The sequence below is a fragment of the Macaca thibetana genome, chromosome 4, assembly GCF_024542745.1.
Source record: "Macaca thibetana thibetana isolate TM-01 chromosome 4, ASM2454274v1, whole genome shotgun sequence".
Lineage (NCBI taxonomy): Eukaryota > Metazoa > Chordata > Mammalia > Primates > Cercopithecidae > Macaca > Macaca thibetana.
The window spans coordinates 109,846,961-109,872,090 of record NC_065581.1 but is presented as its reverse complement, the minus strand read 5'-3'; the positions used below and the strand labels follow the sequence as shown (position 1 = coordinate 109,872,090).

General features: G+C 40.7%; 1 protein-coding gene across 7 annotated transcripts in view; it reads right to left on the bottom strand.

Annotated features, from left to right (window-relative positions):
* IPCEF1 (interaction protein for cytohesin exchange factors 1) overlaps nt 1–25,130 on the bottom strand; it is a 203,853-nt gene that overhangs the window by 96,708 nt on the left and 82,015 nt on the right. For all 7 annotated transcript variants that reach the window (XM_050786801.1, XM_050786805.1, XM_050786802.1 and 4 more), the window contains one exon: nt 11,172–11,224. In XM_050786801.1, the coding sequence (XP_050642758.1) occupies nt 11,172–11,207 (36 nt within the window). In that variant the 5' untranslated portion in view covers nt 11,208–11,224. The remainder of the gene's footprint in view (nt 1–11,171; nt 11,225–25,130) is intronic.

Sequence of the window (25,130 nt, the reverse complement as noted above, 5' to 3'; positions counted from 1 at the left end):
CCAGATGAGGTGGGGACACAGTCAAATCAAATCACATTCTATGTAAACCTAAATCAAAACTGATAATTTTGTTTTCCAAATCTTTTGTATCTCTCTTTAATTTTTGTTGCTGGAGTTACAACTTTGTTAGTATTTCCGTCCTTTTATTTTCAAACTTCTGTGTGATTGTTGGCTGGTTTTTGCCATTTCTTTTATAAGGACCATATGACTACATTTTGATGTTTTTAATATAACAAGATTATCTGTGCCTTTTCATAGGTGAATTTAATCTACTTACATTTAACAGCATTTTTATTTCGCGGTCTTGGTTTCATTCATTTATTTTTCCCTTTTTTCTTTCTCACATGCAATTTCTCTGATGTTTAATTTAGTATTTCTAAATTCATCATAAATATAACATAACTTAGCATATTGTAACCCCTGTTTGAATGACTACTCTCTTGTTATTGCAGTCTACATATTTATTTTTCCATTAAAAATGTTAAGCGTATTATTATTCTTAATCATACATTTATTATGATTAAGTTATTATTTCTCAATCAGAAATCACAAGTTTTCCTATTTCTGAGATCATCTTTGTTTCATTTATCATATAGCTTCCCATTGGATCCACTTTTCTGTTTAAGAGGGTGCCTCTTTGAATAGTCCCTTTTAATGATGATCCATAGGTAGTAAATTCTCAGTCTCCGTGTATATTGTAATGCCTTTATTTTCACCTCAAAATTGAACGATAATTGAGGTGGGTATAAAATTATTTTTGCCCCTGGTACTTTGACTATTTTGATCATTGGTCTTCTAACAACTATCACATTGATCAGATTTCTGCTATCAGTCTATCATTCATTGTACTTGATTTTTCTTTTCACTCTCTTAAGGCACTCTCATCATCCTTGAGATACTGTAACTTTACTGCAATGTTTCTAGTTATGGACTTATCTTTATTTATACTGCTCAATCCTCTAATTGATGCTTGCATCTTTTTTCAAGCATGGAAAATTTTAAAGGTCTTCAAATAGTGTTTTTCTGCCATTTTCCTCATTCTCTTCTTTTGGGACTACTGTTAGATTTATGTTAGAGATGAGTGATTTTTCTTTCATATCTTAGCTCTTTTTTAATCTCTTTATCTCTCTATGCTACTTATGTCTTCTATCAATTTTTCAAATCTAATTCCAAGTTACTAATACTCTTTTTTGAAAGTATCCAATGTTTATGCCATCTATTGAGCTATTGCAAGGAAGATATTTTCTGATATTTCTAAATTTTTTCAAAACCAACTGATAGTTTATTATTGGTGCCTGATTTTTCTTCAAAAAATGTAAAAGTTTCTTTGAACCTCGTACTTAAACATTTTGTCGAGCTTTTAACTTTTTATTTAATTTAAAATGAAGCTATCTTCTAATTTTTTATTCTATATTCTATCTTTCTTAGCATTATTATTTGTAAATGTGTTCTGGGATTTGTCTTAGTCAGTTTGGACTGCTGTAACAGAGTACCATAGATTGAGTGGTTTAAACAACAAATATTTATCTCACAGTTCTGGAAGCTGGGAAGTCCAACATCAAGATGTGGGCAGAGCTGGTGTCTGGTGAGGGCCCTCTTACTGGTTTGCACATGGCCATTTTCTCATTATATCCTCACATGGCCAGGGAGAAAAGTCATCTCTCTCTGGTCTTTTTTTTTTTTTTTTTTTTTTTGAGATGGAATCTCACTCTGTCACCCAGGCTGGAGTACAGTGGTGTGATCTCGGCTCACTGCAAGCTCCGCCTCCTGGGTTCACACCATTCTCCTGCCTCAGCCTCCCGAGTAGCTGGGACTACAGGCACCCGCCATCATGCCTGGCTAATTTTTTGTATTTTTAGTAGAGACGGGGTTTCACCGAGTTAGCCAGGATGGTCTCGATCTCCTGACCTTGTGATCCACCCGCCTCGGCCTCCCAAAGTGCTGGGATTACAGGCATGAGCCACTGCGCCCAGCCTCTGGTCTCATCTTATAAGGGCACAAATCTCATTCATCGGGGTGAAGCCCTCATGACCTAATTAACTCTCAAAGGTTCCACCTCCTAAAATCATTACAATGGGGATTAGGGGTTCCATGTATACATTTGTGAGGACTGAATAGGAGGGACACAAATATCCAGGCTATGACAGAATTTAAATTTGCACAATTGCAAGTGAAAAAGTATTATGTCTTCTCTTTCTCTGCCTTACTGTCTGTCTATATGGCATTCTCTCTCTCTCTCTGTCTCTCTCTCTCTCTCTCTGTCTCTCTGTCTCTCTCTCTCTCTGTCTCTCTCTCTCTCACACACACACACTCTCACTTTCTCTCTCTCTTCCAATCTGTGCTTATGGCTCTCTCTTTTGTGGTTTAGAAGTTACTTCCATTTATTGCAAAACTAGTTCTATAATAATATCCTAGTTTAATCACAGAGAATCTTGCACAGATGGTCCCCAACTTATGATGGATAGTTTGACTTACAATGACTTTATGATAGTACAAAAGAAAAAGCAATATGCATTCAGTAGAAGTTGCACCTCAAATTTTGAATTTTGATATTTTCCTGGGCTAGCAATACCTGGTATGATACCTTCATATGGGATTTTCAACACTTTATTATAAAATAGGCTTTGTGTTAGATGATTTTGCCCAATCATGGGCTAATTTAAGTGTTCTGAACATGTTTAAGGCAAGCTATGCTAAGCTATGATATTCAGTAGATTAGGTGTATTAAGTGCATTTTCAACTTAAGATATTTTCAATTCATTACAGATTTATTAGGACATAACCCCATGGTAAGTCAAGAAACATCTGTATATTCTGTCACTGATCCAGTTGGTGACTAAATTTAGTTCCCGGTTTGGCGCCTGTGTCTGTATCTCCTTCCTCCCAAGGCCCACAACTAGCAAAATGTGTCATCTCAGGCAGTGATTTGGCAACTGTTTCCTCCATTTATCTTTAGCTCCTTTCACAAATGGGAAAGCTCCATTGTCATCACAGAGTGAACCTAGCTCTCCCCACATTTAGTGGAACATTTTTTACACCCCCATCCCTTAACCTGCAGGCGGAGGCAAACTACTTCCTGCTTCCAGACCAGGTGCCCATCCAACTCATGGCTTCAGTCACGCTGCATTTTTCATTTCTGGTCCATAGAGATGCTTACCATGTTTCTGAGCCTAACTATCCATTTTTGTCTTTCTATGTTTTTCTTTGTCTATCATTGCTATATGTTGGAAGATGAATGGAATGTCAAAATGTGTACCATCTTTGAATGGAAGTCAGTTATTTCATTTATAAGATTCCATCTTAAAACCACAAATGACAAACCAGTCTCTTGTCATACTGGCCTCAATATACCACCAAAACTTTTTGCTTTTTTGTTTTGGTTTGGTTTGGTTTTTGTTGTTGTTGTTGTTTGTTTGTTTGTTTTTGCTTATTTGTTTTTTGAGACAGGGTCTTGCTTTTTCACCCAGGCTGGAGTACAGTGACATGATCATGGCTCACTGCAGCCTCAAGCTCCCAGGCTCAAGCAATCCTCCCACCACAGCCTCCCAAGTAGCAATTGGGACTACAGGCACACACCAGGGCACCTGGCTAATTTTTTATTTTTTGGTAGAGATGGAGTCTTGCCATGTGGCCCATGCTAGTCTCAAACTCCTGACCTCAAGTGATCCTCTCACCTAGGTCTTCCAAAGTGCTGGGATTATAGGTGTGAGCCACCATACCCAGATAACTTTTTTCTATTCTGCAGAATATCAGGCACTTTAACAGTTCCTTGCTTTTGACTACTGTATTTCCCTCCCCATTCTTCTCCTGGTTAATGCTTACTCATCCTCTGAGATCCAGGTCAAATGGCACCTCCATATGAAGCCCTCTCTGACATTAGAAGGCAGTTAGTTCTAATACTAATCTCATATTCACCCATTGTTATTTATTTGTAGCCCCTGTAATAAGCTATTTATGTTATCTCCGAAGATCTTCATGGTAGGTACTATTTTTGTCCTCCTGTTCACAGATGAGGAACTTCAGCTTGGTGTGGTTAAGAAACTTCTCTACAGATCACGCACAGCTAGTAGCAAAGCCAAGAATGGGGCCCAGCCAGTCAGACTCCTAAGCCTGTTGTTTAATTATATATTCTCCTGCTGTTCTGTCTTCTATGTTCTCACTACGTTTGCTATGCCTCTGCAATTGATATTACAATCTGTTTATTTATCTGTGTGGGACACCATGGTACACACACTGTGGTAACACTGCCTACCCAATGGTCCAACCCAGAGCCTGTGAGTAATCTCAGGTTTGCCCTTTCCCCTCTCCGACACATTTGCTCATGCACCACCCCTGTCCAAGTTTCTTCCTAATATTTATCAAATCTCTCTTCCCTCTCTATCTCCACTATTGCTGCCTTAGTCAGATTCGTATCAGTTTTCTCTTAAACAATGACCAACCATCTCATTCCTGGACTCCCCGTCTGCAGTCTAGATCCTCAAAACCCATTCAACACACCACTGAACAACTACAACTCTGCTTAAAATGCATCAATGACTAGCCAAGAATTCAAGACAGAATTGATGTTCTTGAACATGCCATGTGCTCAAAATCTAGTACCTAGCCCAGTGACTGACACAAAGTAGGCACTCAAAAAAAATTTAACAAAAGATTTATGGTCTTATATCAATTTTTCCTTCCTATGATGCCTTTAGTAAGCATGATGACTTCCTAGGTGCGTGGCAGATAGTGGAACTTTGACAGATGTCTGCAAAGCCATCTATTGCTCGATTAATCAGAGTTGCAAAATACCTTGGCTAGTAAATAATATCAGCAAAGTTAAGCAAAACAAAAGTTTCTCCAAATACCTTTCTCACTCCCAAAGAGGCACATCCATAGAGAAAACCACATAGGATTGATTGACATTAAACTTGAATTCACAGGAAGAGTTGACTCTTGGTATTTTCTTGAAGGTAAAATGGACTTCTGCTGAACAAATCTCTAGTTCTACTAAAAGATTATTTCTTTAAAATGCACAATACCTTTCTCCCTCATCTTCTTTCAACAAACCCTCCAAATACTGAGAATCTGGAACCAAAGAAATATAGACTGCAGGCCAGACACGGTGGCTTACACCTGTAATCCCAACACCTTGGGAAGCCAAGGTGGGCGGATCACCTGAGGTCAGGAGTTTGAGACCAGCCTGACCAACACGGAGAAACCCTGTCCCTACTAAAAATACAAAATTAGCCAGGCATGGTGGTGCGTGCCTGTAATCCCAGCTACTAGGGAGGCTGAGGCAGGAAAATTGCTTGAGCCCCAAAGGTTATGGTGAACCGAGATCACCCCATTGCACTCCAGCCTGGGCAATAAGAGCCAAACTCCATCTAAAAAAAAAAAAAAAAAAAAAGAAAAGAAAAGAAAAAAGAAATATAGAATGCATAGGGCAGGGGTGGCATGTGAGGACAGAAGTTTTCTAGTTAATGAGCCCCTCCCACCCCTACCAATAATCTATTCCCCAAAGAGTTCTCATGCCCTTCCCACCTAAGTCCTTGTGACAGGAAATATGTTCAAGTCTCCTGTGTTTGACCCGCGTGAAGAGCAGCTTTGGCCCCTTATTTCAACATAGGGTTATGTTGATGTAGCCTGAAAGCAAACTGCAAAGTTTCAGCTTTTTTTAATTGACCAGAAACGTGAAGAATAAACTCTTCGCTTCTTCTCCCTGAAGTTCACACGACGAGCACGGAGATGGAGTGAGCGGTGAGACATGCATGCTTCGTGCAGGCAGAAATCGTGTCCGGGCTATTGACTACACATAGCCACATAAAGACCGACGCTTTGTGAGTGACAAATGCAGAGCTGTCTTGTGAAGCAAACACAGCAAGTACCAGTTTGCTGTTAGACAGATCATCCCACAGGTGAGAGTCCAGGCAAGAGTAAATAACCACAGTAGCAGACATAAACATGCATCCACATCCACTGATCGTTTCCTTGTCAGCAAGAAAACTGAGTGAAATATCCATGATTTATACACATAATTTTTTGTTTCAGGGAAACCTTTTTAGGAGCTTTGGGTACAGGAACTATGTATAGCGGTAAAAGAGAGTATCTGCCTCATTCCCTGTGAGCCCTGTGATCCTTAAACTAAGACTGTTTTCCTTCTTTAGTTGAATAGTGTTGCTAATATCTATCTAGGACCGGAGAACTTTTTTTTTTTTTTTTTGAGACGGAGTCTCGCTCTATCGCCCAGGCTAGAGTGCAGTGGCGCCATCTCAGCTCACTGCAACCTCCATCTCCTGAGTTCAAGCGATTCTCCTGCCTCAGCCTCCTGAGGAGCTCGGATCACAGGCACCCGCCACCACAACCGGCTAATTTTTATATTTTTAGTAGAGACGGGGTTTCACCATGTTGACCAGGATGGTCTCAATCTCCTGACCTCGTGATCCGCCTGTCTCGGCCTCCCAAAGTGCTGGGATTACAGGCGTGAGCCACCGCGCCGGGCCGACAAGAGAACTTTATAATCAAGCCTTGAAGATTCATATATGCCAGTATTATTTATTCATTTATTTATTTATTTCAATGAGAAACTGATCTTAAAAGAAAACTAAACAATCATGATTTCGGGCATAACAGTTGGTTATCACCATAGTGTGATTCAAGGAAACTTTATCAATATCAAGGACTACATAAACCAGTTCTTAGAGAAGTTCGGGGGTAGTACCATATCTGGTAACTATATTGAAGATTCCCAACACACAATGAGCCAGATTCTAAAGGCATGTGTGTGTGTGTGTGTGTGTGTGTGTGTGTGTGTGTGTGTGTGTGTTGAGACAGGATCTTGCTCTGTAGCCAAGACTGGAGTGCAGTGGATCACTGCAGCCTCGATCTCTGGGGCCCAAACAATCCACCCACCTCAGCCTCCCAAGTAACTGGGACTACAGACATGAGGCAATACACTTGGCTACTTTTTTTGTAAAGATGGGGTCTCCCTATGTTGCCCAGGGCTGGTCTCGAACTCCTGGCCTCAGTAATCTTCCCACCTCAGCCTCCCGAAGTGCTGGGATTACAGGCATGAGCCACCTCTCCCGGCCTTAAAGTATGAAGTTTATCCAAAGGACAATGGGACATTGAACCAATGTAAGCAGGCAAGTGGCATAATCAGACTTCCATTTAAGAAAAATTCACTCTGGTTGTCATGTGGCAAGTGGATTGGAGGGACACAGGGCCACAGGCAAAAGCCCAGGGGAAGAGGGCAACAGCTGTGGCTGTGAAAATGGGGAAATATTTAAGAAATTGAACCAATAGAAATTGGCGGATTGATACTTTTGGATCTACATGAAACTTTAGCTTTGAAAACCCCATTGTTCCATTTAGAAGAGAGAAAAGAATACTATCAGGTAACAACTCAGCTTAGCAAAATGGGACAATGCTATTTGGCATACACATGATAAAATTTCAAATAGCACTTCAAATTTAGGTGTGAATTCTGAGCAGTTTTCTTAGCACCATGTACCGTACCAGCCTCAGTGAAAACTAGCAGGCTAGGATCAACGAAAGGACCTTGAAGGCATATTCCTTCCTCCTATCCCCAACAAGATGGTATGCTCCTCATCTTTATACCCCAGCACCAAGCAGTTTGCTCAACCCATATAACTCGATAAGTGTTAGTTTAGTGGAAATGAAGTGTAATTCAAGATGTGATTAGGTCAAAGGTGTCAAACCTACTGAAACTACCTAGCATAAAAATAGGTCTCCTGTGCTACATTTTACTTAGAGAAGAAATGACAGCAGAAAATTGAACTAATTTTCTGAACGGAAAGATAAAGTAGGGTAACCACTGAAAAGCTGCTGGAAGAAATGCTTAAAAGAAATGTTCAGCAGTGCACCCAGACACTGACGGCTGTGAGATAAAAATAACAGAAAAATAGACACACGAGGAGAGCTGGCTGATTGACTCTAGGAGTGGAGATGGCTCATGAAATGAGAAAGATCCATAAATAGCCAGAGTTGCCACTAATAAGAATAGAATTCATTTGTACACAAGACCAAGGGAAACAGGTTACCTATTTATAGTGGTAATGGCTCTAGGTCGGAAATTACATGGATGATATGTTAGTCCTTTGGTAATCACAACTGTGATCTTATTCCAGTACCCAGGGTTATACTTGATGTAGAGACTTTAACTTGTCCAAAGCCAATTAAATCGCCAGTTCCTACTCTTCCTGGTACAGTGCCTGATGCATGATAGAATCAGGATAGGTAAGGGTAAGTAATATTAAGTGAATGTTCCAATGAACGAATAAATTTTTCAAAGCATTTAAATGCTCTCTTACTACCTTGATTTCTAGTTCTTCTTAAACATATAAGATGAACTTCCTCCAGTTGGAAGATTACATCCTTCCAGTGGGAAAGGAGGAGCAATATAAGAATTAAACATTGCATTACCTTTCCCAAGGGTACAAGAATCCTAATCCTTTCTTTTTTATGTCTTTGTTCCAAATAGTACATACACACATGTTTATAATCTTTTATTTATTTATTTATTTATTTATTTATTTATTTATTTATTTTGAGACAGAGTCTTGCTCTGTCACCAGGCTGGAGTGCAGTGGTGTGATCTCAGCTCACTGCAACCTCCAGCTCCCAGGTTCAAGCAATTCCCCACAGGTACAGGCCACCAAGCCCAGCTAATTTTTGTATTTTAGTAGAGACAGTGTTTCACCATGTTGGCCAAGATGGTCTGCATATCCTGACCTCGTGATCCACCTGCCTCAGCCTCCCAAAGTGCTAGGGTTACAGGCATGAGCCACCATGCCCGGCTTATAATCTTAAAATGGATTTTTTTCCGATTTAAAAATTTTCATTTTTGTTACTCTGAACTTCAACTTCCTTACTCTATTTTTATAGATCTGCGATGTCCATTTGCATTAAATCTTGACCACAGGACTCCCTTTCAGCATCCTGTAAACAAGTCTTTATATCAACTCCTAGCCAAAGCCTCCTACCGCAACCACATTGATTCTCTTATTTGTTCCTCTTATTTATGTTCCTTGTAATTATTCACATTTCTATTATCAAAAAACACCCATCCATCCACGCCCATTGGATCACACCTTCCTTTTCTCCAAGCTTTAGATGGCAAATATCCTACAATGCATGACTTCTTTTTTATTTATTTATTTATTTTTTGAGACAGAGTCTTGCTCTGTCGCCCAGGCTGGAGTGCAGTGGCACCATCTCGGCTCACTGCAAGCTCCGCCTCCCGGGTTCACGCCATTCTCCTGCCTCAGCCTCCCGAGTAGCTGGGACTACAGGCACCCGCCACCACACCCGGCTAATTTTTTGTATTTTTAGTAGAGAAAGGGTTTCATCATGTTAGCCAGGATGGTCTTGATCTCCTGACCTCGTGACCCGCCCACCTTGGCCTCCCAAAGTGCTGGGATTACAGGCGTCAGCCACCGCGCCCCAGCCAACTTCTTTTTTTTTTTAAAGAAACACCTTATCCCTTATTGGCCACTCCCCATTCATGATTCAGGCCTGCATGTGTGCTGGTGAGGCCATCCTCCCAGTTGAGTTAATTTTTATATCTGGTGTGAGGTAAAGGCCCAGCATCATTATTTTATTTTATTTTTTTAATTGAGATGGAGTCACCCCTTATTTCCAAGGCTGGAGTGCAGTGGCAGATCTCAGCTCACCACAGCCTCTGCCTACCAGATTCAAGCGATCCTTTCGCCCCAGCCTCCCAGGTAGCTGGGACTGCAGATGTGCACCACCATGCTCGGCTAATTTTTGTATTTTTAGTAGAGACGGGGTTTCACTATGTTGGCCAAGCTGGTCTCAACCTCCTGACCTCAAGTGATCCACCCACCTCAGCCTCCCAAAGTGCTAGGATTACAGGCATGAACTATCGCACCCGGCCAATATATAACTTCTTATAATTTGTGTTTTCATTTTTAATTTCTGCAGTCTGGTATTTCAAAGTTTCCTGCATTTTTTTCATATCTAACAAGTTTTCTCCTTAATTAGAATTGCCACCAGAATTAAAGTGTTTTCATTGCTTTTTCAATTTCTGGGATATGACGTTGTTAGCAAGTCAAGCAAAGGATGTATCAGCCGCCCTGCATTTTACTAAGGTGTCCCTTTCAGGAACTGTCTGGTTAACTCAGTTTCTTCATCCCTGTTACCACAAACTCCCTCGACATCTATTTTCTAATTTGCATCAAGAAACCACAGTCCACATTCCAGATATGGCAGAAAGTCTATACTTTATCCTCCCAACATGCCACTTCTGATTCTGCTTTCAGCTCTGCTCCTAAAACTCTGTCCTATACATCCATCATGAGGTCATTAGATTTGCCAAAAGAAGTACACCGTACAATCCCACACCACTCCCCACAGTCCCCTCTATTAGAAATGCCATGTTACTGACATCAACGTCCTAATTTTTCCCTGCGTAAGTTTCCTTGTCTAATAGAATTATATACTTGCTCAATTCACTGATCTATCTTAGGCAAACATATGACTATAAAATTGTTTTAAAAGATACCCATGATTTCAGTGAAATTATTTTTATTTTTTTGAGGGAGAGTCTTGCTGTGTCGCCTAGGCTGGAGTGCAGTGGCGTGATCTCGGCTCATTGCAACCTCCACTTCCCAGGTTCAAGTGATTCTCCTGCCTCAGCCTCCTCAGTAGCTGGGATTACAGGCACACGCCACCACACCCAGCTAATTTTCGTATTTTTAGTAGAAGCGGGGTTTCACCATGTTGGCCAGGCTGGTCTCAAACTCCTGACCTTGTGATCTGCCCGCCTCGGCCTCCCAAAGTGCTGAGATTACAGGCATGAGCCACTGTGCCCAGCCCAATTTCAGTGAAATTATTAACAGAATTTTTCCTATAGAGTTTGCATGAGAGGTTACACCAGTACCATAGCTAGCATCTTCTTAAAATATAATTTATGTACAGTATATTAAAACCATGGTATGCAGCTTAAACTTTAAAAGTAAAAATCTAGAGGTCTTAAATGCTTGGTGACCATAAGACCCTTTAAACCTAGCAACAGGGTCTTTGGTTCTACCGTGGCTAATGAAATTGAGGACAATAAATTGCTGGCCAAACTTGAAATCAACCTATTATTTTACTCATTCATCAAATTGACAATATCTAAAGCCTGGGGTATTCCAAAGGATACTTACAAGAGCACTGCCATCAATAGCCATGTATGATGTCATCTTAGTAGAAACAAAAGCTAGAAGAGAAAAAATACTTTCAGTTAAATGTGAGATTAACGTGTTCAGAAAAACATATCTCTTTGAGTGGGGAGAGAAAATAATTCTATTGTGATTAATCAATTTTACAATAAAAGTAATTCATTAAATAGCCTTTCGGTCAGGCATGGTGACTCATGCCTCTAGTCCCAGAGCTTTGGGAGGCCAAGGCAGGATGATTGCTTGAGGTCAGTAGTTCAAGACCAGCCTGAACAACATAGGTTGACCCTGTCCCTAAAAGAAAAAAAAAAAAAAAACATAGCCAGTTATAGCGGCACACACCTGTAGTCCCAGCTGCTCAGGAGGCTGATGTGGGAGGATTGCTTGAACCCGGGGGTTCAGGGTTACAGTGAGCTATAATGGCAGCACTGCACTCCAGCCTAAGTGACAGAACAAGATCCTGTCTCTTAAACAATTTTTGTAATGAATAAATAAATAAATAGCTTTTTATTTCAGAACTCAATAAGCCAACTGTTTAAAGTTGAGTTCATAAGATAAGCCAGAATTTCATTTATACATTTGTCAATATTCTTTTCAAGTGTTCAACAAGACATGTACATGATTTAAACACTTAATATTGCTTGCTCTCTCTAATATATATATACACACACACACACACACACACATTTTGAGAAGTGGAAATCTTTTCCTCTTCGTGACAAACAACGCAACTAAGATGTGAAAATGTGGCCCATCACTATTTTCCAACTTTGAAAACACAGCTAACTCCCGTGCCTCTGAAGTCCCAAACTTTAATACCAAGATGGGCTCCTTTTGATGTTTGCACTTTGTAGTGGGTTGCTTGAAAAACAAGACACTCTGTGGTTTCAAGAAAAGCAAATGAAATCCTCATGTTTTCAACTTTGACAAGAAAGAAACGTGTTAAAGATCCACAAGCCACTGAAACTCTCCCCAAAGCAGACAGCTTTTCAACTTCTTCCCAGTGACATGACAAGTACACATTCGTGACCTGTTTGTTTCTTAAACCAGTGGAGGTTCCCAAATTCTGAGTAATGGGAACTCCTTTTCATATCAAAAATGCTATGTTTATATTATGTAGATATTAATAAGACATTTATTGGTAAAATGTAAAAGAGAGAAACCATAATAAAAAGACTGATAAATTTAATTACTTAATTTTAACTTATTTCTTAAAAAAACACTAAAACCTAAATTTAAAAAATCAAGTCACAAGCTGATAAAAATATCTGAAATATACATTTAATACATAAGAACCATAAAATAGAGTTCTTACATGTCACAAAGAAGATAATAAGCAAACTAATAGAAGAACAAATAAAGGAAAATTGAAAAAATAAAATGCAAATAACTAATGCTTCATCTCATTAGTAATAAAATAAATGCAAAATAAAATATCATGATTCAATTTTTAATCTTCAAGATTGGAAAAAATTAAGTGATGGAAGCCAATTTGGCTGGAGGTGGAGGTGTGTTGAAAAGAATACTCTCACATGTTGGAATATCAAAATGTTACAGGATCTTTGGGTTGTTGCTCTTCTGGCCAGAAACTTCTGTGGCCGGTGGCACCTTTGCCCAAGTTCTTGTCCCGCATCCAGGAATAATGAGGTACACAGACAAGTAGAAGGGAGCAAGATGAAGAGGAGCTTTATTGAGTGTTAGAACAGCTCAGAGAAGACCCATAGTGGGTAGTTCCTCTCCACAAGCAGGTCGTCCCATGGAGTGTTCAGCTTTCAGCAGAGAGGAGGCCTTCAAGTGGGTCGCTCCTCTCTGTAGCTGCTAGTCCCAATGTCTCTGCAGGTCCTGAAGCTCTCAGCAGAGGGTAGCTACTCCCTGCAACTGGTTGTCGGGATATCTGCTCAGCTCTGGCTCATCTTCGGGCTTTTACGGCCTCAGAGGTGAGAAAATGCACACAGATTGGTCCATGGGTGGCCATGGGAGGGCCCAGAAAAGGCACCACAAGTTCCCACTCCAGTTGGTGAGACTGGCAGCCCGGCCCCCAGTCTTCAGGCCCTCCCCAGCCTGAAGGTGAGCCTCACCAGGGACCTCCCCCTTCCGCCCTGGAATCTGTCTGCCTCCTGCTGCTGTCCATGCTGCCTGGGTTTGTGGGGACTTTGCTCCCATCAGAGCAGGCACTGACGGAAGGGAGAAGCCAGGCAGCAAGAGCAGGCACCCCTGAGCCTGCAAGGACAGCAGGGGCCTTCTCAGGCCCCCAAGAGTGCAGTGATGCCTGAGTCTGGGGCGGGTAGGTCCTGACTACTCTTTGGAGTGGGAGGCCTGGGTCTGTAGCTACAGTTTGGGTGGCTGTAGCTGCACCCGGGAGGGCAGGGCTCCTGCCTGCTCCTGGCCCCCCAAGAGCACAGGGAGACTCAGATCTGTAGGTATAGCTTGGGTGGCTGCAGCCCTGCTCAGGAGGGCAGGGGTTCTGCCTGCTCCACTGTGGTTTGGATGGCTGCAGCAGCACCCAGGGAGCTCCATCTCAACTCAGAGTCTTTCTTTTGTATGCACTTTACCTGCTTAATTCCTAACTATCCCTTAAGTCCTCTCTGTCCACACCTATTGCCATCATCCTAGTCCAAGCCATCAGCACCTCCCTCTTGGACCACTGCAAGAATATCCTAGCTGATGTCCCAGCCTTCTCTCAGGCCCAGTGATTTTTTTTCAGTGCACATCTGACTATTTACCTCTTTCCTTAAATCCCTACAATGGTCATTTGTCGTTCAATAAAGATCAAAATTGTGAAAACCTCCTACAAGTGAGGCTTTGCACCATCTGACCACTACCTCATCTCCAGCCCTTCCTTGGGGTGTTCCCATATCTGTTTCTCTCCATCTCCCTTACTCAATGTCTTTTTTTTTTTTTTAAGCCCTCAAACACATTTATTTCCATTTCAGGGGCTTGGTGCATGCTTTTTCTCAACAGTCCCCACCTAGGATGGCTTATACCATCTAATTTTCCCAACTGTCTGACAGAAGGTCACTTCATCAAGAAAACCTTCCCTGATCCTTAGGAGAGATCAATCACCTTTTATAGCCTCTCACATTACCTTATTTTTTATTCATAGAAGTTTTCATCATTGTAGTGAATGATTAATTTTGCAATTGGTTCTTTAACATCTGACTCTCCAGTATAATATATCCTACCTGAAGACAGCCACTGTGTCTAGCCTTGTTCACTTATTTGTTGCTGTGTTCCCAGTCTCTGTATACAGGGGACTGTATATGTCATGCTCTGTATATGTAGTTCAATATATATTTGTTGAGTAAATGAATTAAATATACAAGCAATAAAACCACTCACTATAGATGAGTTTCCATAAAGGAAATTTGTGAATTCCAAGTATTTGTTTAGTAAAATATTGGCATCATGAATATCCCATTAGAAGTCTCCTTCCCAATCTGCAGGATATGGAAATGAGATGGTGTTGATGTCATACTTCCTTTGGTCAAAGAGCAAAAGGGCAGAAATAATACGCAGTCACTGGCATGGGTGGTGGAGGTGGGATGGGAGGCAGCTAGGGCTGGATGTCCCTTTGTGGAGTCTGTGTATGAGTGTTTCATTCATAATCTTGAAGTTTCAGTACTTTGTTTCTTTTTTTGTGTCTTTATTTTATTTTATTTTTTTAATTTTAAATAAAAAAAATTGGGACAGGGTCTTGCTTTGTCACCCAGGCTGGTCTCAAACTCCTGGTTTTAAACAATCCTCTTGCCTTGGCATCCTAAAGCATTGTGATTACATGAGTGAGCAACCATGCCTGACCAGTACTTTGTTTCTTGAAGTAGTTGAAATATATGAAATCTAAATTCCACTAAAATGATTCAAAAATAATTTTGGGCAGAAGAACCACCAAAATAAGCTAAGCTCAACTCTTGGTTCTCCTCTTCCAGACAAAGCCCATGGCCATAACCAAGAAGAATTAGGAAAAGAAATGAGGGCTATGGAGACTCATGTACATACTTTTGATTATTTGGACAATGAGAACTGGTTCAGCTATTAACCAAGACACATGGTGTCCATATGTTGATAAGCTAAATAGGTAGCTCCAAGGTTTTGATGAAAATATGTATATAAAGCACACAATAAAAGCAGATTGTGAAAAAAATAATGCTGGCAAAGGTGTTTTGAAAGTAATAATTTTTCAGTATTCACAATCGTTTCTGAGAATATCAGTTTAAGCAAAGCGCCTATAAATAAGAATTGAAGGAAGAAATAATGACTATTTGACATGTCTTTAAAATGAATTTCTGAATTACCACAAATTTAAAAATAGATAAGAACCTAATGACAGGGTAACAAAACACTTTTGTATATCAAGAGGTTTCCAGTTCTTTGCTTTCAACAAAATTAAGGAAAAACCTATTTGAATTATCTATGGATTATGAAAGTAATTGTTCTGATAAATCACCATGTGATATTTGGCATATCCTTGGAAGGAGTTCAAAAAGTGCTCGATTCCTACATATTTACTTATGTGAAAAATATTTCTAAGTGCTTACATACATAAAAACCAATAATAGGATTAAAATTAGTTCTCAACTCTCTCATTGTAGTAATAAATAATGTTCATTCATGTGTCTGTTACATAATTAGGGGGGAATGTCTCATCTGTCTCATTAAGTACTGCATATTCAATAAAAATATTCATCTGTTTTATTCAATCATTATCAGTCAAAATGGGTAGCATATCATATTAATGTTTGTTAAATTATGTACCAATAATAATTGTAATAATAACTCTGAATAAAATTTTTTGGCTTAAATAATTATGTCACCAAAAAAGTTTTAAATTAATTTTAATTTAAATATGTATTCTTGGCCAGGTACAGTGGCTCACGACTCTAATTCCAGCACATTGGGAGGCCAAGGTGGGCAGATAGCTTGAGATCACGAGTTCAAGACCAGCCTTGGCAACATGGTGAAACCCCATCTCTGCAAAAAATACAAAAATTAGCCGGATGTGGTGGTGCACACTTGTGGTCCCAGCTACCAGGGAGGCTCAGGTGGGAAGATGGCTTGAGCCCAGGAGGCTGATGTTGCAGTGAGTCACTGCAACTCCAACCTAGGTGACAGAGCCAGACCTTGTTCTCCCACCACACACACACACAAAAACTATTCTTTTAGCTTAAATGTATGATAGAATTATCAATAAAATATTTTCAGGCATAAAAATATATAATAGGACTTGGCACAATGGCTCATACTTGTAATCCCAGCACTTTGGGATGCTGAGGTAGGAGGATCACTTGAGGTCAGGAGTTCAAGAGCAGTCTGGGCAACATGGCAAGACCCTATCTCTACAAAAAAAAAAAAAAAAAAAAAAAAAAAAAAAAAAAAACAAGAAACATCAGCCAGATATGGTGGCAGGCATATGTAGTTGGGAGATTGAGGCAGGAGTATCCCTCCCACCCAGGAGGTCAAAGTTGCTATGATTGTGCCACTGCACTCCAGCCTGGGTGACCGAGTGGGATCCTGTCTCTTAAAGAAAAAAAAAAAATCACATAATAGGATAAAAATCCATATGATAGTGGAATAAAAATATGAGTTTCAGGAGAAAAGAAAACAATGTAAAATTTACAAGTCCTAAAGATTACTTTAAAAAAAATTATGGGATATACCAACTCTTTATGATATCTATATTGCATAGGTTACTTTTATACAGAAGTGTAACCTTTTTTATCATCAATATTTACAATATGCCAGAAAACACATCTTTTCAACTACATGTATGACAAAAACTTTAGGTGACAGTTTGAAGTATAAGGGGCTACATGAGGCTCCCAAGTTCTTTTATGGGTACACAACCAAAAATATATGCTTAAAACTAGGCCGGGTTCAGTGGCTTACATCTGTAATCCCAGCAGTTTGGAAGACTAAGATGGAAGGATAACTTAAGACCAGAAATATGAGACAAGCCTGGGCAACATAGCAAAACCCTCATTTTTACAAAAAAGTTTTAAAAATTAGCAGGGTATGGTGACGTGCACCTGTAGTCCCAGCTACTCAGGAGGCTAAGGTGGGAGGATTGCTTGAGCCCAGGAGTTCAAGTCTGCAATGAGCTTTGATTATGCTATTGCACTTCATCCTGAACAACAGAGTGAGACTCTGTCTCTAAAAGAAAACTACTGCACTAAAGTACGTAGATTAGAGTCAAGCAGCTTTAAGTTCAAATCCCAACTCTGCCACTTGTTAAATGTGAAAACTTATGGAAATTGCTTAATGCTCTAACAAATGCCTCCTCTTTGAATAATAATAACCAACTCATAAGGTGTTTGTGAGAATTAAATGAGATATCATATGGGAAGCACACACAGGGCACAGTGCATGCTTAGTAAGTGGTAGCAATTACCTAGAATGGGAGCCATTACCTAGAAGTAGCTTCATTATACAAAACTATTCTTCCTGATGGAATCAGTATACAACTAAAGGGATTGAACAAGTGTGATAACAGGTTTCATCACTGAAATAAAATAGCTTTCACACTTCAAGGTTGATTAAACTCCCTAGCCAACTCACCAATGACATTTCTGGTGCTTTGTTTCAGAGTTTAAGGGAATGGTTATCTCAATCATATTTAAAACAGTTATCTTCTTTAAAGAACAATTTTTCAACATACTACAACATGAAACATAGCCAAACCAATGAAATCATTAATTGTTTAAGTTGGTTAAATGAAATACAATGCATTCCTGATAAACTCTGCAACTGAAAACTGGAAAGTATGTTTTGTTAGCAAATGAGTAATAAAGTCAATTTCAAAGAAGAGATTTTCCATCACATATATTAATAAAGAATCATTTCATTTTGTTTTAATCACAAATTGCATGCTTCCTAAACCAAGTATGTTCTAGCAATTTTAGAAATTGTTTAGTAAGTTATTTAAGATAGAAATATGGACTCTCATCCTATGGTTTTTTTTGTTTGTTTGTTTGTTTTTTGTTTTTTTTTTTTTTGAGACGGAGTCTTGCTCTGTGCCCCAGGCTGGAGTCCAGTGGTGCGATCTCGGCTCACTGCAAGCTCCGCCCCTCCGGGTTCACGCCATTCTCCTGCCTCAGCCTCCCGAGTAGATGGGACTACAGGCGCCCGCCACCTCATCCGGCTAATTTTCTTATATTTTTAGTAGAGACGGGGTTTCACCGTGTTAGCCAGGATGGTCTCGATCTCCTGACCTCGTGATCCGCCCGTCTCGGCCTCCCAAAGTGCTGGGATTACAGGCTTGAGCCACCGCGCCCGGCCTCCTATGTTATTTTAAACCCAGAACATAAACAAAGAATATCAATCTGCAACAAATGAACTATTTATAAAGAAGGCTAGCATAATTAGTATTTTCTTAAGAATCAAGAAAAAAATTCCACTAAGGGAATTTATTGATTCAACTGATGCAAAAGTAACTGTCTTGGTTATTCCCTAGACTCTTATCATCTATACACTATCATCTTTGCAATCATGCAGCAAAATAAGTACCATGCCTAATGTTTTACATGTTTTTAAAAAGAAGATAATTTATCGTGATTTAGAGACGATTTTCCAGTTGAAATAACATAGGAGCTAGGTTGATTCTCTTTCTCACGGAGCCTTAAGTGAAAACAAAACAGGTCTGAACTAAAATTTTTAAAACCCACAGATTAATTTATCCTTTAAAATTATAGTGCTAGCATTTGCAAGACATCATAGCAGCAAATGCATTTATACGAAGTTCACAAACACAGGCAAACAATGTGCATTATTCTTAATCCAGAAGCCAGAGCTAAGAGGAAACAAAAAATGCTTGTTATCGTCGTGGCGGAAGTCTTGATCATCGACAAGCAGGTAATCCATGTGGCAGCAAACGTCCACACTCTACTGGAGACAAGCACTGTTTGTAAGCGAGCATGTTCTGTTAAACGGTAGTCCGTCACAGCAATGCCATGGAAAACAGAAGAGGACATTCATCTTTGCTCACATATAAAAGCAAAGGACATGAGATGATCCATTCGTTTTGCCAATTAGTAGGAGACTTCACTTGTCAAGGCAAAGCAGGAGAGAAAGAAGCAAATGCACGATGACTTCCCTACCAGCCTGTGTACAGTGACATATGAGGCAGGGGCAGTTCGGGGTTGTGACTTTGTTCAGGAACTTTATGAAGGAGAAAATAGCTTCATCCAAATTATTTTAAGCTTTTTACTTTCTTCCTTTTTTTTTTTTTTTTTTTTTTTTTTTGAGACGGAGTTTTGTTCTGTCGCCCAGGCTGGAATGTAATGGCGCAATCTCGGCTCACTGCAAGCTCCGCCTCCCGGGTTCGCGCCATTCTCCTGCCTCAGCCTCCCGAGTAGCTGGGACTACAGGCACCCGCCACCACGCCCGGTGAATTTTTTGTATTTTTAGTACAGACGGGGTTTCACCATGTTAGCCAGGATGGTCTCGATTTCCTGACCTCGTGATCCGACCGCCTCAACCTCCCAAAGTGCTGGGATTACAGGCATGAGCCACCGCGCCCGGCTGCTTTTTTCTTTTTAACTTAAGCTCAAAGTGTCATTCTGATTCCAATCCGTTTTCTACTTGCTATAGAATATTCTCATTCTTTCTCTTTCATTTACCTTCCCTTTTTTATTGTCTTTTCTGCTCATTTCATTGCATTTCTTTTCTGCCTTCTCTCCACTTTGATGATGAATTGACAGATGGTTTTAAGAACCACAGCTTTTTTCAAACAAAAAATATGATGCTTAAAATTACTTTATTTTTGACACCATAAAAATACTGCAATCCATCATCTGCAGAGACTGGCAGGCCTCTTCCCTGCTTTCGCTTCACAAATTCCCACATAAGCTGTCAGCCCTGACAATCAAGGCTCAGACACACAAAATCCACAAAGCTAAGGGAGATAAAAGACTTTCTTTCAGCCAATAACGTCAATCTGCCCTCTCAGTGGACCATTTTACCATAATAACAAACAGGTGGGAAACTGCAAGAGCTCTCAAACGATTTACCTCTTTTACATCCCGGAAGGGCCTACCAAATGCCAATGGCTATTGGCCATGCCCCTCTTGGAGGGACAAAGCTCCCCTGAGTTGCTGAACTACAGGGGTCTCTTGTCCTTCTGTGGGCCTCCTGAACCTGAAACTTCTAAAATGTGGTCTGCACCTGCAGGGGCCATTAGGCTGGGGCAAGCAGAGACCTGCCGTGGGCTACACCCTGGCCGATCCTCTTCAGAGCACCCAGAGCCCAGCCCTGGCCCACATGCACCCTGTGTTGGCTGCACCCAATCAAGGTTCCCTTCACTAAACCATGGGGTAGACCAGAGGCCCTGAAAAGCACTGGCACTTGTTTCTACAGAGTTGGGTTTGTTCTGTGGTTGTCTTAAGTTCCACGACACCTGCCTGGAGAGCAGTTGTTGTCACTGGTTCTCCAAAACAGGGATAGATGTTCAATGATTCCAATTATTTATATAGGCAGGGGTACCACAACACATATTTGAACCTACCCCTCAAAGACACACAAACATACACACCCCAGGGGCAGCTCTTGTTCAGTTTTATCAGTGCAGATAAAACACACCATCACACCTGCTTCTCCTACGCCAGCTCCAGATCCAAGGAACCTCTAGGAGCCAGTCACTCTAGGATCCAAGCTAGCTGTGTGCTGAGGTGTGATTCTCAGGGATTGTGACTGAAACTCAAGGAGCCACCTCAAAAGTTTGTACTGTCCTCAAGCTGCTACATCATAGGAGAAAAGGGTCACGAGCTCCCTAATAAGGACACAGGAAGCATTGGTAGCTTCTAGATAAGGTATCAATTATGAGGCCCACTGCAGTCTACCATAGTCTGTTCCATGAGCACAGCCTGGTTCCTTCCAGGTCCCTACTAGGGCATCCCCCAAATAATACCCACAATTCCTAGATTGCTTCACTCCAGCCTGTGAGGCAAGAGCTGACACAGTGCTCTAGGATGAGCCAGCTAGGAATAGCAAGTGATGGCCCTTACCTTTCTGCAATTTGCATCTCTCCATTTCTCCACGTGAATACTAACTACATTTTCTGTCTGCAGAAGATGAAATGTTTTTCTACTTGGTGAAATTCAGACAGTGTACATGGCTCTGAGGCAGCCAGTCACTTTATTTCTGCTTTGCCAAACATTATTCCATTCAATGCCCTTTACACCAAAGTGAGCAGCTATACCCCATACAGCAGGGAACTCTGCAACTGAACATTCACTGGCTAGAAGGCAGCCAAAAAAAAAAAAAAATGATTATAAAAGCTGTCAGCCGCTTGCACCCATTGCTCTAGAGTTGGAGCCAAATCCTCTTCTGTCTGGCTAGATCTTTCCTTAAGAAATATCATTTTAGGGGTTGGACGCGGTGACTCACACCTGTAATCCTAGCGCTTTGGGAGGCCAAGGCGGGTGGATCACTTGAGGTCAGGAGTTTGAAACCAGCCTGACCAACATGGTGAAACCCCGTCTCTACTAAAAATACCAAAAAATTTAGCTGGGTGTGGTGGCAGGTGCCTGTAATCCCAGCTACCCAGGAGGCTGAGGCAGGAGAATCGCTTGAACCTGGGAGTCGGAGGTTGCAGTAAGCCAAGATTGTGCTACTGCACTCCAGCCTGGGCAACAGAGACTCCATCTCAGAAGAAAAGAAAGAAAGAGAGAAAGAGAGAGAGAGAGAGAAAAGGAAAGAAAGAAAGAAAGAAAGAGAGAGAGAGAGAGAGAAAAGAAAGAAAAGAAAGAAAGAAAGAAAGAAAGAAAGGAAGGAAGGAAGGAAGGAAGGAAGGAAGGAAGGAAGGAAGGAAGGAAGGAAGGAAGGAAGGAAGGAAGGAAGGGAAAAGAAAAAAGAAAAGAAAAAAAGGGAGGGAGGGAAAGAGGGAGGGAGGGAGGGAGGGAGGGAAGGAGGGAGGGAAGGAGGGAGGGAGGGAAGGAGGGAGGGAGGGAAGGAGAGGGGGGGAGGAAGGAAGGAAAAGAAGGAGGGAAGGGAAGAAAAGAAAAGATCATTTTTAGGGGCCTTGTAATTTTGCAAAGGTTGTGCCCAAGGGTTACCAGACAAGAGAGACCATAAGGAGTTAAAATACTATATATATCATGGTAAGGGCTGCTTTACCCAGAATAGGGTGACTTTTCTTGGAGGCTCTTATAATGATATTTGGCAGAACTATTGCAAACTGTTTTCAGTCTTCACAGCAACGCTGTAAAGTAACTTACACTTTTACACATGAAGAAACTAATATACAGAGTGGGTAGACTAACTAGTTTACACAACTAGCAAGTTAAAGCCAAATTTAAATTCAGATTTTCAAACTCCAGGTCCAGGGCCCTGTGGTCATCAGCAGTGCTGTCTCAGAATAATCTTTGCCTTTTCAAATTCTCCTTAGAAGCAGGCTTTTTTTTTTTTTTTTCAAACAGTAGATCTCATTACATTCTTAGAGAATGAATGAATCTAATAATTCTTACAGACATTGAAGGCAAGACATGCAGTGGGCACGCAATAAATATCTGTTTACTTACATTGGCCCTGCCTCAACTTTAGGACAAGTTAGAATGAGTAAGCTATTTACCAAATTTAGACAATTCAGGGGGACCTAAGGTGGCTAGCAGTGATAATGTGGTTGCCCAAAGGGCTACTCGTGGGATCACAGATCAGCTGCCACTGTGTGGTCTGAAAGGGTCTGATCAGCAGGCAATACAGCTCTCAGAAACAGACACTGACGAGCTGCACGCAGCTCGTTTGGGAATTGTGCATCCTAGGTGAGGCTTCATTCAGAAATTATGAAGGGCTCACATCCTGGTCAGAATCCCACATAGGCAGGCTATGAATTGAAGGCTTAAACCATATCATGCTGGTAACCACACAGGCACAAGGACCTCAATTTTGCATCTGCTGAAAAATCTAGGTTAGCATCTCCAAAACATCTAAAGCAAGAACGAGAGAAGTCACTAAAAGACACCTATTCATTCTTTAGGAAGGACTGAAATTAAAGTCATTCTTAAATACTCACCAACCCAAATTGAAATATTTGTTGACACAATCCACATAAGTGAATGCCTTCAGGAATAGATTCGCTGTCTCTGAAATCATAACATGTATGCAAAGAGACACCTAGTGGAAAAATACCTAAGTACAATATTTACCTTAAGACAAAAGATTAAATTGTCCCGACTCCCTAATTTGACATTCTTTCTATTTAAATAGCGCATTTTTAAAAATCACTAGAATCATAAACTCAGAAATCTAAGTTTTCAAAAAGAAAATTTTCTATTTGTTTCTCCAGGAAGCATTGGCTCTTTTATTGGTTGTTGTTGTTGTTGTTAATTAGACTATCTTACTGTATAAAGTACTGCGAAGTAATACAAAAATTACAGAGCAGACTGTAACTAGCCAGTCACTTCACCTTTCTCTGAACACATGTGGGCTTATTTTTTGTTTCCATCCCTTTATAGACTTTGCCTGTGAGATTTTCCGCTTGTCTTCGGGTTGCTTTTTTCTTGCTTTTAATTAAGTAAAGTCAAAGACTTTTTTTTCCAGCCAGCTTCCTGTGGTCCGCCCAGCTTCCTGTGGTCCACCCACTCTCGTCTCTACATGCTCACTTTCTCACTCGCACCTCACCTACACGCTGTACTGTGCCCACCTCCTCACCTTCCATGCACAGATGCACCTTCCTCTCTCCTTCCTGCCCTAAATACCTTCATTTAACCTCAAAAGTAAAAGTCTGTCATCGCAAAATAGAAGGAATCACCTATTTTTTTTCTTTACTCCATAGTACTAAAATTCAGCTATGACAATTGTTTAGATTATTATTTTTTAACTCCTGTGTAGAAAAAAAAAGTTTAGATTTGAAATTGATTTTTAATTTAACAGATATGTTTAATTGCAATTTCTATGACCTCACAGGCTCAACTTCATGGGATTTTACATCTGAAAGAGGAACATGTGCTCTAGCAGAAGCCAGATTGATATTCACCAGGTCCAGGTTCCCTGATACTGCTGTGCTGCAAAGAGCCAAGCCCTGTGGACAGGCCCAGGAGAACGGGATGCCAAGTAGAGAATGGGAATCCAGGAGACGCCAAGGCTCCAGACGTATGGATGCAAAAGTGATCTTGAAAGTAGGGATCCTCCAATCCTAGTCACCCCAGCTAAAGTCACAGGGGTCAAAGATGAACTGCCAAGTCAAGCCAAACCCTCTCCAAATTCCTGTCATGGTCAAAACAAAAAGGTCCTTACTCCACTGTTTTCAATAAGTAAGAAGGTCCTTATTCCTACATCACATATTTGATGGTGACATGTTGAAATCTTTTCCTTTGATATTAGCAATAAGCCAAAGATTCTCATTATCACTTAACAACATTGTCTCAAAAGTACTGGAAAACAATGGTAAAAAAAATTATGATTAAAAGGCAAAAAAATCAAGATTGCCAGTATTTTCAGATGATACAGTTTTACATGCAGAAAGAATCTACACATTAACAATTACAATTAAAAAGTGGGCCAGGTGTGGTGGCTCATGCCTGTAATCCCAGCACTTTGGGAGGCTATGATGTGTGGATCGCTGGAGCTCAGGAGTTTGAGACCAGCCTGGGCAACATGGAGAAACCCTGTCTCTACCAAAAATACAAAAAAAAAAAAAAAAAAAAAAAAAAAGCTGGTCATGGTAGTGTGCACCTGAGGTCCCAGCTACTTCGGAGGCTGGGGTGAGGAGATCCCTTGAACCTGGGGGATGGAGGTTGCAGTGAGCTGAGATCATGCCACCACTCTCCAGCCTGGGTGACAGAGCCAGACCCTGTCTCCAAATTTTAAAGAAGTGGACATAAGAAGGTTGCTAGCTACAAAGCCAATATATTAAAATCAATAACATTTCTACCAGCCACCAACAGTTTGAAGGTAAAATTTCTAAGAAAGTAGCAGTATCATAAAAATTCAAATATGTTAGAATGAATCTAATAAAAA